The sequence below is a fragment of the Rhipicephalus sanguineus genome, chromosome 9 (assembly GCF_013339695.2).
Source record: "Rhipicephalus sanguineus isolate Rsan-2018 chromosome 9, BIME_Rsan_1.4, whole genome shotgun sequence".
Taxonomy (NCBI): Eukaryota; Metazoa; Arthropoda; class Arachnida; order Ixodida; family Ixodidae; genus Rhipicephalus; species Rhipicephalus sanguineus.
Window position 1 is genome coordinate 39,189,074 of NC_051184.2, and position 17,427 is coordinate 39,206,500.

Here is a 17,427-nt window from a genome sequence, read left to right on the forward strand (position 1 = left end):
TACTGCACGGTGAAAACTTTATTTAGAGTCTGCAAGTCTCTATAGACTGAGCAGAAGATAATCTTTTTCGCAAAGCTTAGTTGTGTCTCGTAAAAAATTTGTTTATGGGTGTACGTGTGCGGTATACCGAGCACACACAGAAGTAGACAGTATAGTTATATATGCTCACATAGTGATTATGCGCGCACACAAGCACCAATTCTTACGCTCGCATTATTATTATGCACATTATGCGCTATTTCACACATTCTATCATCCACATTGCAAACGCTGTGCGCGCACTGTCACCAGCACTATGGTTATGCACGGAACTGTCCGACTTGTCGAGTTTTTGGACGTTCTTCAGACGGGTCCGGTCGGAGTCAGCATGCCGACGCCCTGGCAAAGGTTCTTCACTGCACGCGGTGCAGTAAACGTCGAGTATCATCACCACGTGTGTCTACGGCTGCGCCGTGTCATCGACCATATTGCTGTCCGTAACTGTACGGCGGCGGCGGGACGGGCGCCGATGGCAGTGGCGTGGGCGCCGTTAGAGGTTCCGTGAAAGGAGCCATGTTGTGACCAACGTAGAGTCCCTCTTGTGGGTAGGGTGCCGTCTGCTGTTGCTGGTAGTAGTACGGTTGCGGCTGCGGGTACGGGGCTACAGGAGCCGTGAGCCTGCGCGGAACTGGAGGCTGTGTGTAGCTGCGCACGGCTGGTCCGAGAGTAGCCGGCGCCATTGGCGGAGGCACCAGCGGCTGCCGTACTGCCTGCAAAGACACGTAAGGTCCTTCGTTAACGCGTTAAGCTGAAGAGTTCAGTTAATTATATTGCATGAATACTACATGTCATTGCACAGTTTGTTTCAGAGAAATATCAAGCTATGCTCGCGAGCGTTTGAAAAGAAAACGGCATAGTTATACGAAAAATCATATCAATTAACTCATTGGTCTATTACCTTCAGGAGATTTCGTGCCAAAATCTCCACGCGTGACGTCATGGATTTCAAATTGCATTTATCGTATTTTGGCGCCATTGGCTCAACAAAGTTTCCTCAATCTTGGTATGTTAACTCTATGGCCCCCTCAGAGGACAGTGTACTACATTTTTACCGTTTAGGAACTATAGGCCCTAGCAGGCGCCGTCAAAATATGTGACGTCACGGCGAATGGTGCGGAAACTTCAAAGTGGAGTCGCCACCCACGTTTTCTTCTTGCGCGATTTGTCGCTTACTAAGCGTCTTCTCGCAGCAAGCGTGGTATTTTTGGTATCCTGGAAGAGTAGTTTACCAATACGAGAAAAATCGTTTTGCTCTTTAGTGTACCTTTAACTCTTAATATGCGTCGTTTTATTGCGATAGCAATTATGTGGACAGTCTCGGCTGGTTTTTGTCCGTCCTCGTCGCCGCCGCCGTCAGGCACCGTATATGTGTAAGTATGTATATTTACATTAGCCGAGAAAAAGTACTAACGGTTCGAGCGGAAACCAACTGGCACGACTGTCTTTCGCATGTGCCAGAACAGCCGCGCCGCGGTTCTGACGGCGGAGTTTAAATTTTTTCCGAGGTTGAAACCGGGTATAGCACTCTCGTGTACGTATTTATAACAGAAGGTGCCCTTAGTAGTTTCTGCTTTGGGACCGACATGACTCTTTACAAAATATGCAGGGCATTTTGCAGATACAATAAACATGAATTCGTACTTTAAATGAAGGTCGCTTAACGCTGATTGCTGCACTACAAGATTACCTGCATGCGAGACCTCCTCGAGCACATGCAGCAGCAGACGAACAGAATGACGATCACCGCCAAGACCGCAGCCAGGATGGACCAGACTACGATGCTGGTTGGCACGGTGAACGGGTCGTCATCCCCTACGTTCATGAAGATAGATAGATAGATAGATAGATAGATAGATAGATAGATAGATAGATAGATAGATAGATAGATAGATAGATAGATAGATAGATAGATAGATAGATAGATAGATAGATAGATAGATAGATAGATAGATAGATAGATAGATAGATAGATAGATAGATAGATAGATAGATAGATAGATAGATAGATAGATAGATGTTATTTATCGTGAAATGGTTCTCAGATGCCTTGGCCGTAGCCCTTCAGTTCAGGAGACCTGTGGCATCGGCCGCCCTCGTGACTTCGTCTATAGATTTGCTAGTTGCTGACCGAGATCCGAACTGGACATCTGAAACTTTCACTACCACTCTCTTGTTAAACGCTATGCATCACTATTGTATCCCAACGATATGTGATGCAACGTGGGGCACCTGGTCTCGCACTATTTGTCGGAAAACATGGCTTTTAATCTAAAGTTTGTATGCAGACTAGAGCATTGCACGGGCCCGGGCCGGGCTCGGGCCCTTGATCTTCGGGCTCGTGTCGGGCTCGGGCCTGAGCCAGGCCCGTATTAGGCCCGGGTCTCATACGTATAGGTATAATTGCGTGTGTACGTTGTGTGGCTTTGTTTTTGTTGTTTTGTGGGGTTTAACTTCCCGAAGCGACCCAGGCTATATGAGACGCCGTCGTTGAAGGCTCCGGGTAATTTAAACCACCTGGAGTGCATTGGCGTGCACAGAAATTGCGCAGTACAAGACGTCTACAACTTTGCTCCATCGGTATGCTACTCGGGATTTCAATAAACGCCTAATATAAGCTTCCGCGATTATAGTGAGTGAAAGACGTTCTTGGGTACCGTGTAAGGAAAGCAACGGTAAACTGCCTAGATTAGTGTATATAAGATGTGCGCGTTGGTAACTAGGGAAACATTCCGAGTATGCAGCTACGCTCGCATGCCCGTAGACTGGCGTACACAACTTGTGAGTCATTAATATCTCAGGAGCTGTTTTTCGTGCATTTTAAGTGCAAGATGCGGAGCGACTCTTAACCCAAGGCAAACGCCGTTGTTGATTTTCCCATTACTAGTGGTGATGCGCCAGACCATAGAGACACTCGTTTCCCCGAGTGGCGGTGGCGGTGACTCGGGGAAGAAGGGTGGGACAAAGAACCTTGTTGTTTTGAACACGAAAACGTAGTGTAGGTTGGGTGCAGTTGCCTGCCGAGGCGTCAACACGACAGCTTTAATTTATGTAACGCTGCCCAGCCTGGCGTATTCCTCCCAGAAGCAGATAGAGCACGTTTTTTTTTTCATTGCATTGTGCAATAGATGAAGTTTGCAGGAGACTTGCGACTTTTACTCAACAGCCTTAGCTCGTATGCAGTTTATGTAGACTCAACCTAAAAATTTCTGCCATGCGTTTTTCTCCACTTTATGCAGGTATTATATTTTGTAGTTCTTCTTTGAAATGCAAAAATGAGATTGCGTGGTTAGCACTGCGTGCGTACATGAAATAGCCAGCTATGACTAATTATATTTTATATTGCCCTGCAATCATTTCGCAAGAATGTTACGCGCGTAATTCACCGAAAGTATACACAGTACCAGTGAAAGTCGTGACACTGAAAGAAGTTCCTAAAACAATCTCTAGAAGATATCTTGTGTGCGGCAGGTATCTTCACAATAACCGAAGGTTGGACAGTGCTTCCTTTATGCTCAAGGCATAACTAGCTGAAACGGGCCGGGCCGGGCCGGGCCCAAACCTTTCGGGCCCGGGCCGGGTACGGGCCACATTTAAGAACACCGGGCCGGGCCGGGCTCGGGCGGGCCGGAGCATGGCGTTTTCGGGCCGGGCCGGGCCTGGGCCGGAAAAAATCGGCCCGTGCAGTGCTCTAATGCAGACTCCCGTGTGTACTTTTCTCCAATCTTTCGCCTCCTCCCCGATGCGAAGAAACATGCAAGAGGTATAATAATAATAATAATAATAATAATAATAATAATAATAATAATAATAATAATAATAATAATAATAATAATAATAATAATCCTTACTTCTCATTTCAAAAGAAAATACTACACGTCAGGCCTGCCAAAGCCACATAGGGATTGAGCGGCAGTGCCTGGCAGCATCTGACTAAGGCTTTCCGGTTATCAGGATTCACACCCACTGCACGTTCGTGGTCAAAAATGACAACGGCAACAATATTAAGCACCGCGTAAAAGACCTATATTAATATGGTGTAGGTGGAGAGGAGCCTTCGCGCGATGACCAAGCCTGTACCCTTGGTCAGCAGACAGGCGTGGCGCGCGTGTCACTTCGTAGCCATAGTGTGTGTTCATTAATAAACGCCTACGTTGTGCGAAGGCGGCCTTCCTTACGCGGGAGAGCGCTTACAGAGAGAGGGAGAGAAAAGAAGGCAACGTGTACGGCCGCCTACGTAACAAGCATAGAGTTCCCTATAGAGGGAACTCTGACGCTAGTGTCTATGGGAGCTGCAACGCATGGCGCCTCAGCCAGCACGGGAATTTATGGGTAGTACACGGATTTGTCTAAACTTCGTTCTTTCGGCTCCGTTTGGCTCCGCGTCGCCTGCATCCGCTTTTTCGCAAGACGAAAAGTTCAGCAAAAGTCAGCAGTTCCACTTCACCACCTTAACCTTTTTAGGCTCACCAATTCAAATCTGGTCACGAAGTTCGCAACGGTCCATTCTTTTATCCGAAACGAACGTCAAAACACAGCAATAGTGCGTTCGAAGCCGTAAGCACGAAGATTAGGCAAATCCGTGTACTACCCATCATTCCCAGGGTGGCTGAACGATCGCAGCGCCAGAGTTCTCTCTAGGTAATTGTAGGAAACTCATGGTAACAAGCACTCGTTGGCGCGTCCAGACCGGTCGCGAAACGTCACTGGCCATGGCACGTGACTTCAGTTCTTTATCCAACGCGGAGAGCGAAATGTTGCCACTGTAAACGTTTCAAGAGGCAAAACAGAAAGATAAAAGAGAGAGAGAAAGAAACAAACGAGGTGGTGCTAGTCGCGTCAACGTCACGTGCGCTCTCTCCTCCGGCACTGAGATAACGCGAGAGATATACGCCGCTTGCGGATGATAGCCGAAGCCACGGAGAAAGCGGCCGAAGCAAAGGGGGATATGGTAAGACCTGGCACTGAAGCTGGCCTTACTGAGATATTGCAACGGACGGTCGAATTTCTTCTAAACAGCTCCAACAACGAACCGATTTCAAGATCTTCTTTTCGGTAATGCGCTTCCCAGACAACACATTACAACCTCCAGTGATTAAATAGCGTTTGCAATGGAGCCTGGTGTTGGGCCTATGCTTACAATGTTCGTGTAGGAGGAACCGATGCTTACAATGCTCGTTGGAATCGGTGCTCCAGCGACGCTGCATGGTTTGCCGCGAACTGGCGGATTCAGCGAACGTAACGTCCAGCAGAACGGCGAGCCACACACCCTTTGCAGTTGGCCACATCCGCAGGTCCATGATGTACCTACTTAAAAGGAGAAGGCGAACAGCTGCGGGTCCGTTTGCTGAAAACGGTCCGTGACAGATCTGCTTCGTCAAAAGGTACCAGCCAAACATGAGCAAAGAATGTAAAACGATATTTACTAACAGAAGGATTCGGGAATTGAACTGCACTCTGGAATTCAGGGAAGCGAGAAATCGGATGTTGTGGCGATTGTCAATATTATACGCCGAGTTATATTATAAAACGAAGTAAGAAGTGTATAGTTAAAATGTTTCCTGCATGTTTATCGGTGAGCGAAGGAGTCGGCAAGCAAAGATACTGATTTCAGGTTGGGAGATACGCTCATTTCTGCAACCTATAAGGGAGCATAAACACCAAAGAACTTTAGGCGGAAAGACTCGCATTCGAAGGTTTTGGGTTCGGATCCCACCGACGGAAAGGATACTATTTGGTCCACTTTAATTTATTTTAATTTATGACTTAATTAATATACAGAAAACAACAAAGAATGTCCTCTATGCTTTCCTTGGTTTAGTTACCTGTCTGTTGGTTGCACATGGTTGCGCGTAACAAAGAAACGAGCCCTTCGAACAATTACTCTTCTTTTCGTTATGCAAGTACAGGGCACACAACTGACTGTCTGCCTTGTACTCGTGCGTTTGTGTACATTCCTCCTAAACTTCTGTAGTGATTATGCGAAGTCAATTAGCCCAACAATCAGTCTTACATAAGGAAGCACGGCACATCGCCATTGGGGTGAAGTGATGGTTGGGCGGGGGGGGGGGGGGTCGAAGGTAAGATTTGATATGGTGTTCTCACCCCCGCGTCCATGAGGGCGCTGTGCCATGCTCTTGATATGGTTGCAGAAAATAGCGTTATTTTTATCTTACTCCGGGAACCACTTGAACGCCCATACATACGGCAGCGTGGTGAAGTGGCGGTTACCCGCATGCTTTGGCGACCACCTCAGAGCTTATGGTAATGAGTTACATCGCCAGAGCAAGCGTAATGCCACCCTATTCCGAGAGATCGTACTTGACTCATATTGTTACGACGCAACAGAACAGCCAAAAGTGACAGCTCCAAGAGGCAGTACGCCACTATATCGAATGTCGTCTCAGCCGTAATCTCCGCGCTTGCAGATAAAACGCGAGACAAGGAGGGGTGTATACGCACGTGTACTCTTTATGCAGCCGTTGTAGTACTTGCGTAGCTTCCAGAAAAGCACTAAAAAAATCCACGAGCATTCACTTCCACGGCTGCATGCAATGCGCGTTGGTTGCCGAGCGAGTTCGTCAGCTGCTTCGTGACGCACCAGTAGCCCTCGTGAAGCTTGTTATCGCGAAACGTTGATAACAAGTATGACACACAAAGGCGAGGCGTCCGCTCTCCGCCGCGTGCGCACTGCATCCGTTGTGCACGCCGAGATGTGTCAGAATGGTGGCGTTTCTCGCTCGAGACCATCGAGGAAAGAAAAAGAAAGGAGGTAGCATTACGTCACGCAGCCAGCCTTGGCAAGCCAACTCGCTTTGAAGCCAGAAGTGTCGGCCCAATGCGTGACCTTTTGCGTCAAGATCACGCAAGATATGAGGTTTGCCGAGACTTCGGGTATGTGCACCCGGTAGCTTTTAATCGAAGTGCGCTTGTTCGGCGCAGACCGGCCGACTCACAGAGGACGTTCAAAAACGGAACTCCACTGGTAGTACTAAAACCTACCCGCGTGCTCTGACGTTTTGATCACGTGTTGGGCCGACACGATGGGCTTCAATCGCGTGACGTCATGCTCCCTCCTTTGTTTTTCCTTCCTCCATGCTCGAGACCACTGCGCCGACACGTCTTGTATTTCTTAATTTCCGTTTCCTGCCATCGCTAGTTTATGCGTGATCTGTGAATGAGCGTCACGGCGTATTATGGTGACCCAGATAGCTCTGTGCCAAGTAGCTGTTCGTTTATTATTTCAATTATTTTGTTTTCAAATTACCCGGAAATTGCGACGCGGAAATTGTATTGCGGCACGGGAAAGGACATCATGATACCAATTTATTGCACAGTTATTGCACAGGTATAATGCGGGCTCATCCGCCGTGGTGGTGTAGTCAACGTGAGTGATGCAAAAATATCATCGTGTGATGACGTCACACTATGACGACATCGTGACGTCACAGGTCGTCATAAGTGACGTCACATGATGACGTCATCAAACGAAGTCTTCGCTTCGTCAAACGTGGGCCGATCCTGGAGGAACTGCAAAAACCACGTAAATTGCAGAAAGCTTTCGGGGGGAAGGCGGGGGGGGGGGGGGGGGGGTAGTCAATACGATCGGCCTAGAAGAGAGGAAAATGGCCTTAGCATTCGACTCATGCATAAGGGACCCTCTGAGTTTTTTTTTTATGATGCGGGCTAAATAAATACATACAAAAGCGATGGCTAAACACTCACCCAATCGCTTCTTTCTTTTTTAACTTCGTCGTTTCTGTCATCCACTGCTCTATTTTTTGCCTATACAAAGTTATGCCAACGTTCTACATATATATTTCCCATTATTTTTAGTGCTATAGCTTGTCAGAGAGTGGAATGAATGAATGAATGAATGAATGAATGAATGAATGAATGAATGAATGAATGAATGAATGAATGAAGATCGTCACTGTGCTTGTTTTTTTCCGTTAGCCGCACCGCTGACGAAAACCGCTGGCCTGTGTCGCTCGAGAACGCGTGTCTAACCCCTGTATTCAGAAACGCTCCTTGACTTCAACTTGCCTTGCCACTGCCTCAAGGCAGCGCGTTTGAAACGCATTTGTGCTGCCTTAGCACCGCCTAAGGCAGCGCATTCGAAACGCGTTGAAGGTGGTGGCAAGTCAAGTTCAAGTCAAGGAGCGTTCCTGAATACAGAAGTAAGGTACACTTAATGGTGACGATGATGATGATGGTTATTAGCCATAATCATCATCATCATCATAAAGGGTGTCTTGGTGTCCCTCGCTCGCTGCTTCAGAGGGCACGGACGTTATGGAGGGACCCTGTAGTCGTGCTTAGCAGGGCGCATTCAAACTATTGGTGCAAACAAAGAAATATATATACAAGGAGGCGATTGGTAGAAAGACAGTTATTACTGGCATTGCTATATATAAAAGTGCATTCTAAGTGTAAGTTCCGTGGAACGAAGAAAAGTTGAGAAAGAGATAGGCGAGGAATAATAGATTGCAATAGATGAAAAAAAAAAGAAATTTATTAGAAGAAGCAGGCGAGGTGACTAAGTTAGTGTGGGTTCCTGAGCATAAGGGCCTATTTATGAATGAAATGGCAGATGCGCTAGCTAGGTCATCATTGAATGGCCCGGTAATTCAGGTATTGCCCGCGTCCAAATTCATTACAGGTGCTAGATTTAGGAGGAAAATGATGTTAGAGGAATTTTCCGCACCGTCATTAACAACCATATTAGAGTTCCAGCATTTAAATCATCAGTGTAATAGTAAAGTATGTCAATCACGAGCAATAGATGTCGCAATCACAGGACTACGTTTTCAGACTCCCTATCTAAATTTTTATCTACACAGAGCTGGTCTGGCAGATTCGCCTAATTGTCCTTCTTGCGGAATACGTGAGACAGCACAGCACTTTCTCATTTCCTGCAAGAGGTACTCTATCTTGCGCAAAAATATCTTAGGTGTCGTTTTACGTCTGCTTAGAGTAGAATTAAATGAACAAAATGTACTGTCTTTCGGGGCTTTTTCTCTTGGCCACAGTGACGGGAAGATTGCTGATGCATTGCAGGAGTTTCTTGAAGGCTCAAAAAGATTTAGATGATAAAATTATTTCTATTTTCTTTTCTTTGTTTCCCAAATTATCGGTTTTATTGATTCAATTCTATTCTATATATTTATTATTATTAGAATTTTAATTCTAATTCATTTATACTTCTTCCGTATTAATTAAACAAAGTTTGAACTTCAGTTTCAATTTTTCCTTTAAAAATTAACCGGTTCTTGGCCAATCCCCCAGTGTGGGTATGAGCCACAACTTCTATGGTCTACTCTTACTCTACTCTACTATTCGTGGCCGCCGCATTTCGAGGAACGATAATGATCCAAAAAATATTGGCACTCACTCGAGGAGATTGATCAAGAATCGGGCAGATGTAAATAAGTATGTGAAAACCTCAATTTGAGCTAGAACTGATGAGGTCAATTAGAAAGAATAGTTGCTTTCTGGGATAGTCGGTTCATCGCAGCGCATGTAACAGCGAGCAAAACTGGAAAGGATGCCGACAGGGACAAAGTGTAAAGAGCGCTCTTTACACTGTCTCTGTCGTCGTCCTTTCCAGTTTTGCGTGTTTTTACATGTGTTAGAAAGACTAGTTTCTCTTAGCGAACATTTTAATATTCGAATACATAATCAACCGTTTCAATCAAACATTGAAATGCACAATGTCGCCAACGTCATCATCTACTTTTCTGCGATGGTCGCGCGCCATTCGAAGAGAAGAAGAATCACAAGCGAAGAGCAAGGTGCCGATGTCCGAGTGCCCAAGAAAAACGAGCCATGTCGGCCTCAACGACGCTTCAAGCAAGCTCTGTTCAGGTGAGCGGGCCTGTGGGCGGCATGCCTTCGCAGTTTCGCGGATAAACGTCTCAAAACTGGTGCTATTCTGCGGGTATACCTGCTGGATGCATTCTCATCAGGCGGTAGGAGGATGTCCGAGACTTGGCTGGCTATGACGTCGTGTCGATTCATTGGGGGAAAAAAACTCCGGCATACAGTTTCATACTTATGACAGTGCAGCGCTCACAGAAAGGTACAAGGCACAGAAGTACGCAGGACAAGCACACAGGACAAGCGCTGTGTACTACTTCTGTCCCTTGTCCCTTTCTGTGAGCGCTGCACAGTCCTAAGTATGAATCAATACCAACTCGCTCAATTTTCTATTCTAAATACATTTTCATACTATAATTTAAACACCAGATATTTCATGGCTTGCAGGGGGCAGCCATGTTTGGTGGGGTGTTGCGGGTCAGGTGGAAGACGCGACCACGACAGCGCCCGGCCTGTCTTTATCGCATGCTGGCAGCCAGTGTTCGCTCGCCAGCAGTTGTGACGTAACCACTCATGCAGCCCCTATGCTGGCCGCGCCGACAGATAACTGCAGTAAAGATTATGTATTCTTGCTTTAAACGGGGTGTGAGAGCAAGGATAATTTGGTCTGTAGACGCTTTTACAAAAGACACATGGGCGCCGACATCTTGGGCTTAATGGCAAACCAAGGTTTTTTTTTTTCATTTTTGTGCAGGGTTAGCATCAATTATTCATTCGTTTTGAAAAGGCTATAATTTCAGAAGTATTACATGCACACATATGAAAAATGTATCAAAAGAACCACAACCTAATAAGTTTCTATGGTGTATTCCAGGTGGCAGCACCACTACCGCAATCCTTAGTCGAGATCAAAGAACGCATCAGTGCTGCATGCAGTGTGGACAGTTGACACTAGGACTATGCTAGAAAATGTATGGAATGAGCTTGATTATCGTCTTGATGTGCGTCGTGTCACGAAAGGATGAAAAAGCTTGGTAAACAGAATAACAGAGAGCTGAGCTAGTTGGTACGTATTCATTCTAAAAAGAGACAGGGCGTGCAAACACGGACACAAGAAAGAGATCAGGACACCACAAACGCCGACTAACCAACCGGCTCTGTTTACCGGCTTGGTAAACAGAGTCTGTGTGCTATAGCCGACGTTTCGACAAGCGGACACGTCTTCTTCAAGTCCGCTTGTCGAAACGTCGGCTCCAACACACAAACCCTCTTTGCTAATTTTTCATCGCAACTTCCATCTACCCCTGACTCCTGCCTTTGTGTGTGTGTGTGTGTGTGTGTGTGTGTGTGTGTGTGTGTGTGTGTGTGTGTGTGTGTGTGTGTGTGTGTGTGTGTGTGTGTGTGCGTGTCACCAAGGTGGCACATATTAAACATTTGTAGGGGGTGCATAAACGTGGTTAGGTTTCTTTTAGTTTGTATTTCATGTGCGTACGTGTAATACTTTTGAAAATATAGCCTTTTCAAAACGAATGAATCATTTATGCTAGCCCTGTACATCGCAGCATGAATTAACAAGACCATGAAACGTCGAATATGCCAACCCAAGCGTTTTCATGCGTACGCGCCTCCGTAACACTATTCGTTTAGTTGTCAAAGATACAAAACTGCAAGGCTACATGCAACCCAATATGGCGGCACCGAAACCCGTTCGTAAAATATTCATCACTGATTTCAATCTTATGGATATCTGATCAGACTAATATTGTCTTTTGTTGCTTTTTATACGTAAGACGTAGTTCGCAGACAGATGTAAAGCGAGATTAACTACTTTCTTCCTGCTTCGGAAAGAAAAGGCGAGAACTTGTGCACTTTTTTTCGCAGGCATCGGCTACTGGGATCACCCAAAGAAGCAGCGTTCAGGTGAGCTTTCGGCTTTTTTTTTTTTCGGCTTGTCACTTAGTTGTCGGTGAGTTTGCTGTATGAAGAGCACGCACGGTAATTAACCTGCGGTACTTTACTGCTCATGTTGTATGTGCGGTATAAGATAGCAGCCATCGCATGCCCAAAGAAAATTAATTTCCCGGTTTCGTGTGCCAAAACCACGTTACTGATGCGAGTGCTTATTTTTTAAGGTAAAATTGCCTCAGTAAGTGTCCCGTCGGGCGGCCCTTCGAGCAAAACGCAGCAGGCAAATAAAGTGGTGCAAAAACCCACTTGACCTAAATCGCTGATGACGCCATGATGTCATGTCACCGTGTGACGTTACTCTGACACCGCATATCTTCAAAACTGTTGACGTCATTATGACGTCATCACATGATGTTTTATGACGGCATCATCATGTGAGATCATTGCACCTAACAGTGCAATCGGCTAACGACGTCAAGGTAATTTAATGCGTGTCTCTCACACTGCGGCTCTTCATGCCTTGCAAGAAGTCCGGTCCCCGACTATATAACTTATGTGCATTACCAAGTGGGCAGCAGGCTTTCGCCTTCAAGCGTTAAAGAGATTGTAGCATGCTGCAGAATTTTTCTTATTCATTGTGACCGGGTTTCACTGGCTATAAGGGGTTGCACATGTTATCGCTCGGCACAAGCCACGCCTATGAATTCACCGGAACCTTCACGAGTGTTTTCGACTGCTCTAATCTGATAACGCGAACGGCTCGCGAACACGTGTGTTCTGGAACGTACGCGAGCATCGTCGTGATTGTGCTGGAATGTGTAGTATACCGTAACTAACGCATATAAGCAGCAAGAGCGTTAGATTGGCCTGCGGATCAGCTTTTCCATTACCAACATACTCTGTTCCCCGCTGTTGCGGACCGTGAGGGTTCTTTGTTTTGCTGCGCACAGGCTTGCACCATAGAGAGTTCTTTTAACTTACGCCTCGTGTCCCGCCATTCTTTGCCGTGACAAATAAACCACGTGAGGATATTATGAAAATGCACGTCGTAGTTCGAAGTTTCTTTATTTGACTATGGAGTACATGGGGAGGACCGATGCAAAAAGTCAGGAATTTGACGGCCACACTGGCCCTGTTTGAAAGCACTGGATTAATTCTGACGTCCTTGAACTCCTTGATGTGCATTTATATCTAAGATGCAAGTACACTGGGGTTCTTACATTTCGCTCTCACCGAAAATATATATATCAAAACGTTTATTGAGGGAAAAAAAAAGAAAAACATGGTTGATCCCTCTGTCATAGGAATCGGTATAACACGAAAGTGACACGTGTCTTCACAGAAGTACTGCTTATTGTGTAGTGATATATGAGAGCTTGTACAATGTCTATTCGTGTTTGGCAGCTATAGCACCGTTTGACGTGGATGCACCCATGTTGACAGCATGTCTATATCGCGACGACTAACGCCCATGATCAGATTAAACCGTTGCGCACGGTAGCTGAAGGTGTGAACATATATTTGGACACAGCGAATCGTGAATCCCGTGTAAGGATGATATCAACAAGCTCACAATCAACATTGGTACCCGGTATGCACTTCTTCAAAGCGTCGTCAATTAAGGAGATAAACGGCACGGTGTGCGCTTTCTAGTAAAGGGTAGCCGACGCCTGTGCTTATGCATACATAACACACACTGCGCTTCAGCAACACGGGAGGTAGAGGTTCGTAGCCTGAGCCGCAAACGCGTGCGTCCCGCTGGCCTCTGTCTCGCAGGCGCTGCTCTCGCTTCACCAAGGCACGACATTCGCCCGTCGAACTCGCGTCCTTTCTGCAACGCATATTGCAGCAGTTTTGTTAGTCGGTGCTCTCGCAATTGAAGCAGTCGGCGGCGGAGAAATCCCGTTGGTGCACGTGGAAGCTGCACTACTCCGATGAGCCGACGCACGCTAACACGAAGCCAAAGGCAAAGAACGTAACTGCGTCAAGGGTGCCTCGGCGACGCCAGCGCGGCCAGTCTACCGCTCTGGTATCGAGACGCTTTAACAAGTGTTCTGTGCTTCAACCATGACCTCCAATATCGCGTGCAATCGCGGAGCAAGCGCTAGTAAGCGTCGAGCGTGAAGTTTTACTTCTTTTCACATCTCACAGACGGCGACACCGCCCCGCTCCGCCCGCCGCGAAAGAGAATGTGTGAAAGATATAAGGCGCGTTCGCGCCGTGTCTAGCATCTCCGGAGTTAGCTCAGTCGGTAGTGCGTCGGGCGCTCACCGTCGCGGCCGCAACGTCGTGGGTTCGATTCCCAGCGGGGTATAGTTTTCTTGGTTTTTTTCTTTCTCACCCGTTGGCGTCCATTTTATCAACGTCATATCCGTGACGGATGTACTTGGTGGACCCCGGCATAAAACACTTTCGTGTTAAAAAAAGTGTTTAGGGAGCGGGTGGGTGGGGCCCCTATTCCAGGGCTCCACTGGCTTGAGCGGCCCGCCGCGCCTGGTCGAGGAGTGCCAGTTGCACCACCCGATCCTCACTGGCGAGCAAAGTCTCCCACTGCTCCCTTCCGGAAATTTTGCCGGCTATTTGCGGCGAGTTAATTTCGGGTGGCCTGTTCTGGCAATCCCACGTTATGTGGGCGAGAGTGGGCCTGCCTCCGCACGACGGACAGCTATCGCTGTACATTGTGGGGTGAATGGCATGTTTCAAAGAAAGGTTCGGATATGTATGTGTTTGTATACGGCGCCAGTCGTAAGAGTCCCGCCCGGATAGATCAGGGTGGGGTGGACTGTACTGTCGTCGCTCAAGCCGTTGGTGCTCAAGGATGTCTCGCGGTAAGAAAGGGCTTTCGTCGGAGTGGTCGGCCGCTCGGTTGATAAAAGCACGAGCTGCGCCGTCCGCTCTCTCATTGCCATCGAGTCCTGCGTGACCCGGGCACCAGATGATCGCATGGTCCTGCGTTAGGTCGGGTCCTAATAGGCGAATGGTGCTGTGTGGTAGTCTCCCGGTGAGAAAGAGTCTACATGCGACCTTGGAATCGGCAAGAATAAGTTATGATTGTCCCAGGATATCCTTAGTTTTAATAGCTAGCGCGATGGCTGATGCTTCTGCGGTATTCGCGGACGCAGCTCGAGTAGTGGCGCATGTCAGAAGCCCTTGACTTGCGGCCGCTCCTATGACTGCGAGGGCGTACATGTTGGTACCGCATCGGGCGACATCTGTGTATATCGTGTCGGGATTTCCCCCGAATTGCCGCTGTAACTTGCGAGCTCGAGCGCTTCTACGACCTTTGTGGTATTGTGGGCTCATGTTTTTGGGAATAGGGGCTACTAAGATCCTTTCACGTACCTGTTTAGCCATGGACTCCAGTTCTCCCGCATACTGAGGACGAGATGGGTAACCTACACGACATAGCAATTTTCTTCCATGAGTGATTAAGCTAAGCCTTTCGCGTTGAGAAATGAGCACTGCCGCGCGTAGCTCCTCATAATTATTGTGGATACCAAGGGCTTCTAGGCGTTCAGTGGATGTTCCGATTGGTAGGCCGAGAGCCGCTCTGTACGATGTTCGGATCAACGCATCTAGGGCCTTTGGATCTGTCTTATTGGGGTCCTGGAAAGGAAGACTATATGTGAGCCGACTGAAGACAAAAGCCCGAACAAGCCGGAGTGTCTCAGATTCCTTGAAACCTTTTCGGTGATAGGTGACTCTATAAATCATACGGGAGATCTGCTTTACCGTTGTTCGGAGAGTTTTGATTGTGTGGTCCACTCGCTTGTTATTCTGAAGCCAGAGTCCGAGGACTCGCATTTTCTGGACCTCTCTTATCTTGTAGTCTCCTAGAAAGGCATTGTTACATATTACGCATGAAAGAGCGGGGGCTTGGGGATGCTGGTACCTCCTAGAAAGGCATTGTTACATATTACGCATGAAAGAGCGGGGGCTTGGGGATGCTGGTACTCCGTATTAACACCTATAGCGCAGAAAAGGAACAGGACACAGAGCTACGACGCGGACACAGCGCTAATCATGTGTCCGTGTCGTACATCTGTGTCTTGTTACTTTTGTGCGATATAGCTGTTAATATTACGCAGGCGTCGTGATGTTATGTGTATGCGGCACCATGTATGCCGATGTTACGTATGGGCCCCTGCGGCTTCCGTCGAGCTCCCAATTTTGCTGGCGTACAGCATCACGTGCGTTTGCTTGTTGATGCAAAATAGAAATATTTCGATTTTCAATTCCAACTCGCCTCGATTCGAGCGCCTCTGATTTCCTGCGCCGCGCACATCGTATGCGCTACGCAGCCGGTGCACCATCACCAAGTGGAGGTGGTTGTCCCCAGCTACTCCATGTCGACGGTTGCCGTGGTCTGGTTCACGGGAGCGTTCGTTGGCGGCGCCATGGGAGCGATTGGATTCTTGACCTACTGGTACGTCCTCGGGTCGGAGCCCGTGGTTCCCACGACTATTGCCTCTACAACTACTACAACGACTACAACGACCACAACCACCACCACGACGACAACCACTGCCGCCACCACGCAAGAGGCCACCACAACACCGCCGCCCCCACCCCCGTCTCCGCCGCCCCCACTGCCGCCTCCACCACCTCCCCTACCTCCACTTTCCCCACCTCCGCCTTCATCTTCGTCGCGGGGCCCAACGCGACGACCTTCAACAACTGCACCGCCTCCACCACCGCCTCCACCGCCGCCTCTACCACCGCCTCCACCGCCGCCTCTACCACCGCCTCCACCACCACCTCCACCACCGCCTCCACCACCGCCTCCACCGCCTCCGCCACCTCCTACAACTGCACCGCCTCCTCCACCACCGCCGTCACCACGGACACGACCGCCATTCGTCGTTCGGCCCATCTGTTACTCGCAGAGTTGCATGAGGCTCGCGGATCTCTACAAGAATACCTTGAATCCCCTGGTCGACCCTTGTCAGGACTTCGGAGCGCACGTCTGCGGACTGTATCGGGGACCCAGTCTCAGCGTCTACCAAAGGGTATAACCGCTCTGTATTCCATTGAAGCATTAGAAATAAGGTAGCTCAATACGGCGTCGCGTACACCCCACCTCCACCCCTCAAAAAAAAAAAGAAAATAAATAATACAGAGAAAACATTCAAGCAGAGCCAATCCATCTTGTCGTTTCGCATATAAGCGAGCTCATCATTGGATTTAGACTTAATGAATACAATGTTCCTTTTATGGCACAGGATAGCTAGCATTAGCCAACATATGAAAAGTCTGGCCGAAATTTAGTCCGCACCAGCCACTATTAGCCGGTGCCAACAAGTTCTGAAATTACGCTACTGAATACGCTAGGCTTTCCGTTCACCGTTCACCGCTTTCCGTTCACCGTTCGTAAATTGCACAAATGGCCATGGGAAGAGGAGCGGCTACACATTTTTGTCCCGGAACAATGATCATCATTTGGCTCGCTTGCGTTTCGTTTCTTAACAAGGTATTCCGTACATCCACTGCTTATCTCTGAAGGGTAGCGCGCTAACATATTTTCTCGATTATTTCTTTTGTTAACGGCGGAACTTTTTCAGCCGACCGTTAGTGCGTGCTGAGCGAACAGAAAACTATCATCATCATGAACATGCACGTGTTCTACTCTTCCTCTTCTTCATCATCTGCTTCGTTCCCAGAACA

At 47.9% G+C, this 17,427-nt stretch overlaps 2 protein-coding genes across 2 annotated transcripts in view; both read right to left on the minus strand.

Moving 5' to 3' along the window:
* The window catches only part of LOC119405020 (leptin receptor gene-related protein), a 282,779-nt gene that overhangs the window by 230,013 nt on the left and 35,339 nt on the right, over positions 1 to 17,427 (minus strand). The gene's annotated exons all lie outside the window — the stretch shown is intronic.
* LOC119404116 (uncharacterized) lies at positions 98 to 5,340 on the minus strand. The gene is made up of 3 exons (XM_037670720.2): positions 5,207 to 5,340; positions 1,727 to 1,851; positions 98 to 749 (listed from the first exon to the last, which is right to left on the minus strand). The coding sequence occupies exons 1-3, from the start codon at positions 5,334 to 5,336 to the stop codon at positions 456 to 458; spliced, it is 549 nt and encodes a 182-aa protein (XP_037526648.2). The 5' UTR covers positions 5,337 to 5,340; the 3' UTR covers positions 98 to 455.